Consider the following 9,793-nt stretch of genomic DNA (forward strand, 5'->3'; position numbering starts at 1 on the left):
ATACTCCTGCTATGAGTGAAACCATCCGGTATTTTTCTTTCTCTTTCTGGCTTATCTCACTAAGCATGATCTTTTCCAGCTCCATCCAAGTTGCACCATCACTTATGTACCTAGAACTTTTAAAAGTCCATAACAAAGCTATCTTCAGGATTCTAGTTGAGGGGATAATTTGTTTTCTTTGCGAGATGGTGACTTATTCTTGCACAGAGTTGGGATCAAATAGTACTTCAGACAAAAATTCCAAATAGAAGCTTAGGATATTGGGGTTAGAAGGTAACCTAGAAGTTACCTTGTCTAGATGCTCTTATCACATGTGAATTTTTTCTATCACATCCTTGCCAAGAGGTGATATCATCCCTGCTTCAAGTCCTGTCAGAGCATCCTTCCAGAGGCAGCTCCTTCTTTCTTAGATACTGTTGTAGTCCTCAATAAGTGGAATCTTCCTCACTAAACATCTAGCCATTTGGTCTCCTTCTTCCTACAGAATAAATCTGCATAAATCCGTTATTCAAGAAAACCATATTATATGCATTCTAAGTCTTTTTCCTCCACTTAGCATTTGCAGACCCTACCAGTATTTTCTCAGGACTTCACATCAAGTCTCTTCACCTGCCTAGTCCCACCATCTAGCCAGTGGTTTATTTAAAGGGGACACCTATAACTAAAAGCAGTCCTGAAGGCGACCTTAAGGTTTATAAAGATTGGGCAAGGGGTAAAAACTAAATTCTCACACCTTGTCTTCATTATTTTGTTTTCATGATAATTCTGCGACAAATGACCACTTAGAAATAAATATAATGGTTGGTTTTGCATGCATCTCATACTGCTACTAGTCTGAACAATAAATGCTGACCATACATTTCATTCAAAGTGCTAAGCCACTCGGTGCCTTAGTGTATCAGTCCACATCTGTACATGCTGTAAATGCTGACCATACATTTCATTCAAAGTGCTAAGCCACTCGGTGCCTTAGTGTATCAGTCCACATCTGTACAGGAGATGGCATGAAAAGGAATGAAACACCAATGAAGGTGTTTATTAAGTGGTTGTGAATGTTACCATCCTGACATGCTGGTCTGCAGAGGGTCCCTTTTGGGGAGAACTTCTTTCTTTCTTTTTTTAGTATTTATTTATGCATCCAAAGCTGGGGTATGGGCCAGAGGTGCAGGGACATGAGAGGATCCACCAGAAACAGAGTAGGGAGCAGAATAGGCAGATTGATGAAGTACACTGCTGGGAGGAGCAGCGGGTAGACAGAAGTCTGCCACACCTTGTGGGTCACACAGGAGGGTCTGCCATGCCATGTGGGTCACTTCCCAGGCCAAAGATTGAACTTGAGCTGAAGGGCTGCTGCTAGCTTCACAATGCTGCACTTTAACCTGTTGCACCACCAGGGAGGGCCTGGAAACTTCTTTTTTGGGACCAGTGATCAAATGCAACCTTTGGCCGTCCGCTCCAATCATTTCCACCCCCACCAGCAGCAACTTGGGAGTCCCAGCAGCTCTGCACTGTCTTAGTCGTGGGCTCCAGCATTTCGTGCAATTCCTCAGCTGCCACTATCAGGAAGGATGCTGGTGTAACTGCAAGTTGAACTCTGTGTTGTCAGGGAATGTGCAAAAAATAAAGAGTTGGAATTCCTTGCTCAGCAACAGCCTCCCCTTCCTCATTTTGTGTTTCTCTAGTACCTTCTGTGCTCCTCAGCCACATGAAGAATGAGGAGCTCACAAAGAAGCAAACCACATACCAAAGTGATTATGGGAAAGCCTATCTGGATTTCTTGACAATTTTGAAATCTTTCACTCCCTCTCAAATCCAAGAGTACCTTCACAGTGTTTCCTACAAAGGTAAGATGAGGTCTTCAGTTACTGTTTAATGTGTCTGCAGGTCGTAATCCATTGCTTTACACCAAACAAAGATTGTTCCAACTTCTGGGCACTGCAATTAAATGCTCACACATGCAAAATATTGCCTTAGAAAAATCCCATAGCTTTGTGCAAAGCTCAACCTTCATTGAAAATAAATTTTTCTTGAAGGAGGCCCCAATGACTGTATCTCCACTTACAAAAGGAAATGCATAGATTTTCATTCCTTTCTCATCTAGCATTGCCTGGAGTTGAATTGCTCCAGGAGGACTCTCTTTTTCTTAAAGTTAATTGATTTCTCCAGCGGGTGTTTGTCCTTTTGCATAGTTTTGTTTTAGTTTTATCTTGATTTCCTGTTTAGTACTTTTTTGTGACAGGCTTTTTAGAATACATGAGCATCTTCTTGTATCACATTCTCAAAGAGAACAAATATCATTTGCAGAACAAAGACATCATCCCAGTTCAGGGTTTGGTGATGGGAGTCTAGTGGGAGCATTTGGGGGATAAATGCTCAGCTTCACTGAATGTGCGTAAAAACCCAACTCAGAAAATGAGTTGGAGGAAACAAAACTCTTCTTAGCACCCAATGTGAGCGACCTCATGGCCTATCACTCCTCATCTTTAAGCACATGCCCATCAAATGTTGATAGATATTTTATATAAAGTGAATTCCCATACTACTAAATTAATGTATTGTGTGCATTTAAAAACACAGAAAATGTTAAAGGAGAAAGTATAAAGCAAATCTAAATAGAGATTGCATTATTTCTTCCTGCACACAGTAGAGCATTTTCGGTACCTCAGTTAGAGCTGTAGGCTATGGGGAAGTTACTGATTTGCACAGTAACCCAAGGTCAGACTTAAATTCAGGACCTCTATCAATTATTCAGTAATCCTCTAAAAGCTCCCTGTCTCCTGTCAATTTCTACCCTTTCCCCTCTCCTCTAGCCATAATCAGAATTTACTCCTCTGAAATTTTCACTGAAACCCTCTTATTGTTGGATATACTGCTCCACACAAGACTGAAGCCCTACTGTAGGCAAGACTGGGAGGGGGGCACCCTGTGGTGGAGGGGAAGAAGGGGGGTATTTTTCACAGTTAGATACTAAGGAATGACAGTCTGAAGGCACTTAAAAGAGTCTGAATATTGGGAATCAAGGAATATAAGAAGCAGATGTTTTGCTTCACACTAAGCAGAGGCAGAAGTCTGTATTTTCCACTGGGAGCTTCATTCCTCTCAGCAGATGCCTCTGGGCCAGTTTGACACATCTGAAGGAAACTAAGTGCCTCCCTGAGGTCTGCTGGTCAGATCTTCCCAGGAGGCAGAGCAGAAGCTGTGTGTTCTTTCCCAGTTTGGGTTCATATATATGAAACCATCATCCACACTTTGTAAGGTGCTCTTTTAACCCTTAGGAACCACATCTGTGTGACCCTAGAGGATGAGTATTTCTGTGTTCCAAAAGCAGATTCTCCCATCTGCCCAGGGACTCACAATGCAGATGGAGCTGTCACTTCTCTGTCTGCATGGAAACCATGGTGGCCGCTGGGCCCCTCTGCCTCTGTCTGTGTGTCAGTTACACCAACCCTTAGCTGTGTCCCCTGAGGGTGAACTGAAGAAGTCCTCAGAGCATTCTGGCAACCTCTACTCCACTCAGATCTTTCTCCACAATTCTCAGAGTAAACTGAGCTTTCACATAAAATTTCTGTCCACCTTGGGCCACCTCGATCAGTCTAGCTTTTTGTTTCTTTGTAGATCTTCTGTTTTCCTGGGTCACATGGGACAGCGATCTGGCCATTTCTTAATATAATGGCAAGTAAAATCCAAACCCATCTCAGGGAATGTATTTTCAGATATGGGAGATGTGTAGTTAGAGCGCCATAATCTCTGTAATGGAAGTAGTATTTGAGTGTATTAGAAACCCGTAAGAGGTCCACCTGTCAGTTGATAGGGACCCAGGAGGGCCCTCCCCTTAAGAGTCAAGGATTAATCAACATGACAAGGAGAAGCAGGGCCACTCCCAAGTAGAAGGTACAATATAAACAAAATCCCAGTAAATCTGCCTCTATTCATAGTAAAGGTAGCATTGAATTACCACTCACAGCCTTTTGGAATGGGTATTTAAATTGAAAATTTTGACACTCATCTTTTTTACTAACTCATGACAAATGATTATATTTATCTTATTATTAGGAGGAATTTTTTGTTTGTTTATTTAAAATTAATTTGGGGGGATAGGTTTAAAAACGGGAACATTTTTTGCTCTAATGTAAAGGACTGACAATACCAAATGTTGACAATATGGAACAATATGTTGCTATAGGAGTATCAGGTAGTAAGATCACTTTGGAAACAGATCTGGAAGTTTCTGATAAAGTTAAACATATACCTACTCCATGACCTAGAAATTCCAGTTCTTGGTATTGACCCAAGAGAAAGGAAAACATAAATTCAAAAAGAGAATGTGTATACAGGTGTTTATTGCTACAAACTGGACATAACCCAAATTTCTATCATCATGCAAAGTGTATCATCATGCAAACTGTGGTATAGTCACATCATGAAATACTAGAAGTTATAAGTCAATTAAAAAGAACAAGTTATTGATGTATTCAACAAAATGTATGAACCTCAAAACATGCTGAGCGAAAGAAGTCAAACACAAAGAATGCCTTCATTCACTTAAATATCTACAAGATGTAACTCTTATATCTATGATGAATGAAATCTAAACAATGGCTATTTTAGAGTATAAGGTATTGACTGGAAAGTGGCACAGCGGGTCTTTCTGAGTTGATGGGAATGATATATATCACCGTAAGGATGTGACCTGTACTTATATGTCAACCTTTTGAATTGTGCATGTAAGATCAGTGTATTTCACTTTATGATAAATGTCCCTCAAAATATTCCCTTTTGAAATGTTGTCAAAGTGATTCAAAATTGAATGTGAGATCATATAAACAAATACATGCAAACATGCAGCATATTTAGAGAGTAAAACAACACACACACACACACACACACACACACCCTGATCTGTAGACCTGAGCTGGCATTTGTCACACTGAGCATCACAGTGTGGACATTGAACATGATGGCATCACTTGCCACATGGCAACTCCTTGGGTTTTGGCTACACGCATGGCAATTGTTAAGGGTGAGCAAAGTTTTGCAGCTCCACTTGTACTGTTAAAAAAAGTCACGTAATTGGGCTTAGGGAAACATAGATGTTCAGAACCAGACAAGACTCCTCTATTTCACAGATGAGACCAGGCTGTGGTCTCCATTTCATCAGTTATCACTCAAAGGCTGCAAGCCATACCAGTGGTGGTGAGTGGAAAAACAGCCTCTGTCTCTGTGAAATATAGGGAATTGTCTCTATTGTTATTTTATCACTGCTTCTTGCTGTGTACTCCGTAATGAAAAGGTAAAGTTATACTATTAATTGTGATTGGCTGCTATGAAAGAGGAAGTGTCCAGGTACTTTGCTCACAGCATTCCTAATCCAACAACCAACTAAGGTAAGTACTATTATTACCTTTGTTCAAAGATGAGGAAATGAAGAAATAGAGAGGTTAAATGATTTGCAAATACTTGCAAGCACAGAATTGAAACCTAAGTGTTTCATTCCAAAATCCATGTTCTTTCTGGTAAGTCTTGCTCATCCCTTGAACATAAGTTATCTCTTTAAACAATAATCACACAGTTGTGATTCTTCTAGCTATTAGCATAATGTTCTTGGGTTATTTTGGTCTCACCAGGTTTTGTATATAGAGTACTATTATCAGATCTGTGCCTACTCCTAGAATTTTTCTGTTAGCATTTTAATAGTTAAATAGAAGTTTTCATTCTGTTTTTCTTCATAATTTTCAGACAGACAAATTCTTGATCGTTTTATTCGCTCTCACAGTGACATTGACAGAGGGATACAATGAAAACAGAAAATGAAGAAAATCTGTAAATCAATGGAAGCATTAGGGCCTGCTGAGCCATTTTCCCAATCATCAAGGAAAAATAAGATGGAAATTGTTCCAAATACGCTTGATATTCATGAGTTTGTGCATTTTTTTTGGTTTGTTTTTAACAATAAAATTAGATGTCTATAAATTCTTCCCTTCCCCACACCCCAGCATAGCCTTATAGCTTTACAGTAGGTTTTGCTATAAGGTCTTCAACTATTCTCTTTTGGATACTTAATTTGTGGCTTCAATTTTTATTTCCTCTTGGAACCAAGAATATTATGGAAGAGGTTTCTTAATTTTCCAATAATTTGAGAATATTAAATTTTTTTGTTTGAAAGTTAAAAAAGTCTCTGCATTGGGAAACTTAAGGTTTCCTTTAATGCCAACTATATGATTAGTTTGTGTGTTCCATGAATAAAAATGAAAAATTGTAACTAATTTATTATATTTTTCAACTCCTTTATTTTCAGCTCCTCTTTGCCTTCATTGTATACTTGAGCTATTAAATTCTGAAATAATAATACTAAAATATCCCAAAATAAAAATATTTTCATCAATGTGTTCTTGCATTTCTGGGGAAAATATATATAATATATATATTATATATATATATATATATATATATATATATGGCTGCTTTATTGTTTACCTATTAATATTTATGATTCATACAGAGCTCTTCTTTGATAACTTTTCCCTTATATTTTACTCCTTTTAGACCTCATTGATTAATGTTTTTGACATTTAGACCTCATTCATTAATGTTTTTGACATTCAGCTATACTTTAATTGATATTATATTGCTATTAATATCACTTAATATTAATAAACAATTCACAGTGTTTCTTTTTCCCTTTGCATTTACTTTGTATGTCTTTGCCTTCTCTTAAATGGCAATTTTTGTTTGTAATTGTAAATCAGTCCTCTTGGGGCCTCTTGGATCAAGGAAAATTAGCCTTAAGGGAAATCTGACCAAGTTTTGATTTGGGGGATAAACAGTAAAGGAGTAGACAGACAGATTTCAGATAAGGGTCCCATGCTTCCTCTGGTCTCCTTCAAGTAGAGGATGGAAACTCTCGACTGCACAGACTAGGAAAAGGTTGATCCCACTATTGCAAACCCCTCCAGGCTCTGCGTAGCTATCATGCCTAGGTAGCTCCTCTTAAGAATCATAAGCAACAAGTAAACCAGTTGTGAGTCCTTTTGGAAGGATTCCAACATCTGTCCTCCTGGAACTCTTCAACGAGTCTTGAAGTCTGAGGTCTTGGCTATGAACTCCAGCAGGACAGCCTTTCCCTATGACTCTCAGCCTTCTGTTCTATTCTGGGACCAGGTTTCAAGGAGAATGAGGTCTTGCACCTACTCCAAATCTCCAAATATGTGGCTTCGCATATATCCCAGCACTGTATGGGTACCAGGAAGCCACACATTTTTCAGAGATTTGTAGTAAGTCTTCTTTGCCACATTAACAGCCTTCTATTCCTTTCAGGAAGTCCTTGTGGGGAGAGGGGTCATCTCTTCTCTCCCCACTGCCCTGAAAAACAACTGCCAATAAGACTTGCATGGAAAGGCAGCCAGAGCACTAGATTTTCTTTGCATCTCTCTTGGCACCTGTCCTATTTTCTGCTTCCCTTTTATATCTTAGCAGTAATATCCCAGCTGTGGGCCCTCCCTGGTGGCTCATCGGGTTAAAGCACAGCACTAGGGAGCTAGAGCCACTTAAGCATGAGTTCGATCACCACCCGAAGGTGATCCACATGGCGCAGCAGACCTCTGCTGACCTGCCCACTGCTGCCCTCGGCAGTGTATTTCATCCATCTGCCTGTTCTGTTCCCCGCTCTCTATGGTGAATACTCTCACCGCCCCTGCACCTCTGGCCTGTACTCAAGTTCTGTATGCATAAATAAATAAATCATTAAAAAATATATCCCAACTCTGCTTCTTTCAGAGAGGGGTAATTTTCTACCTGTTAGCTAATGTGTGTCCCTCTCTTGTAGTTTTTGGCCCAGTGCTTAAGAATCAGGTTGCTGTCTGTCTGTCTTGTAGTATTAGGGCAGAGTGGTGTGAAAGAAGAGTCCCATCCTACACTAAATCTGCTGGGATCATGGAAATGGAATGTCCAGCCTTGAGAACTATGAGGAATAAATGTTTGCTGTTTATAAATGACCTCACTCATGGCATTTGGTTACAGCAGCTCAGATGAACTAGTACAGCTACCCTGGTTGACCAGTCAAGGGACCTACAGGCTATGAGTGAGAGACTCTTTCTGTCACAAACCACTGAGATTAACTCACTAATACACACACATAACTTATTTAGACAAGTCATCTCTGGAAACCATAAAAATGAAACGAAAGACTTGGTTCAAATCAGTTCTCTCTCTTAAAAATATCCTCTGAGCACCATGAAAAAATGTGTAGTGTTTAAAAGTGATTGTGTTTTAACATAGAGAAGTGTGGTTGTGTTTCTTTTGTATTTTAAAATTTGCCAAATGGTGAAGGTATTTATAACACTGAACACTTCAAAGTTTCTCATGAGGCCAGTGGCCACTAATTTTAATAAGCCAAAGGGTATGAATGATTGCTTTAATATGGTTCCTTCTCAGAGCAGATTGTCAAGATCAGATCAGTCAATGCACTTGACGTGAGTTAATTATGTTGCACTAGTGACTCTTATTATATTTCAAAGAGAGCAATGTCTCAACACAGATAATGATTCTGAAATGTTTTCTCTTGTGGTCTCCCATGACGACTCTTTGATTCCCTTTCTAGCCTCCCGCAAAACTTACTTCCACACACACTCTCAATCAAAAAAATACATATAGCATGTTCTGATGCTTTCGAGAAACATCTGTTCTTTACTTTTAACCCCCTGAGGAAATTGTTACATAAATGTTTAAACTTGTTCTATTTTTGCTTTCAAAATAGAAGTATTACAGCACTTTAAACTGATGACAACAATTTGTAAAATATATATAAGGAAGATGCATGAAAGGGGGTAAATTTTGACAAGGTTGTACTATCAGTCCTTGAGGCCAGCTCCACCTCCCTACAAGAAATGACTCACTCCCCATTTACCTTCCATTGAAATGAGCTGGAATTCTGACACTGGGAATTAATTGCTTTCTAACTAATCAGAAAGAAAGTTCAGTGGGCCTGAAGAGCTATATGGTAGAGCTGTATGGAGGGTGTTTTGAGATTTCTAAGAGGCTTTACTTCACCAGGATGAAGAGGCAGACAAGATTGCTAAAACAATGTAGAACTCAAATCTTTACTGGAGAAAACAGCGCTGTAATTATGCTGTTTCATAAGCAAGAGTCTCAAACTGAAAAGCCTGCAGGGGCTTGGCAGGTGACATACATGAAAGCAATGGGCAGGTGTGAGATGTTAGGGAGTGGTGAGGCCTGTGGTGAACTGGAAAGTGTGTCTACAAGGGGCCGCTGAAGTCATTTCTAGTTAATTATTGCTGATTTAACATATTGGTTGTATAGGGTTCCTGGAAAATCCAGATTTCTTTTTAATTTAGATTTAATAAAATTTGCCCTTTTCAGTGTCCTGTGCTTTAGGTTTTGACAACTGCATAGAGCAACATATCCACCACTGCAGTAATGATATAGAACACAACCCTGATTTTCATCCAGTTTCACTTTTTCTAGAATGTCATATAACTGCAATCCTATAATATGTAACATTCTGTGTCTAACTTCTTTCACTTAACAAAATGAATTTGAGAAAATTTTTATTGGCATGTAATCTATAGTAATTTGTTCCTTTTTATTGCTGAGAGTGGATGTATAGTTTATCTCTTCAATGGTTGATGGACAACATCTATGTAGTCTCCAGCTTTTGGCAACTGTCAATAAAGTTATAAGCATCCATGGACATTTTCATTTCATTTCATGAGTTTCATTTCTTTTGGATAGATATCTGGGAGTGGAGTTGCTGTGTCACATGCATGTTTAACCTTCT

General features: G+C 39.1%; 1 protein-coding gene across 1 annotated transcript in view; it reads left to right on the plus strand.

Annotated features, from left to right (window-relative positions):
- Positions 1 to 5,798, plus strand: part of TEX26 (testis expressed 26) — a 30,166-nt gene extending 24,368 nt beyond the window's left edge. Inside the window, exons 7-8 of the mRNA XM_004680325.1 lie at positions 1,683 to 1,844; positions 5,737 to 5,798. Coding sequence (XP_004680382.1) covers positions 1,683 to 1,844; positions 5,737 to 5,798 — 224 coding nt within the window. The remainder of the gene's footprint in view (positions 1 to 1,682; positions 1,845 to 5,736) is intronic.
- The last annotated feature ends 3,995 nt before the right edge of the window (positions 5,799 to 9,793 follow it).

The sequence above is a fragment of the Condylura cristata genome, unplaced genomic scaffold (genome assembly GCF_000260355.1).
Source record: "Condylura cristata isolate star-nosed mole 26May11 unplaced genomic scaffold, ConCri1.0 scaffold00010, whole genome shotgun sequence".
In the NCBI taxonomy this organism is placed as follows: Eukaryota; Metazoa; Chordata; class Mammalia; order Eulipotyphla; family Talpidae; genus Condylura; species Condylura cristata.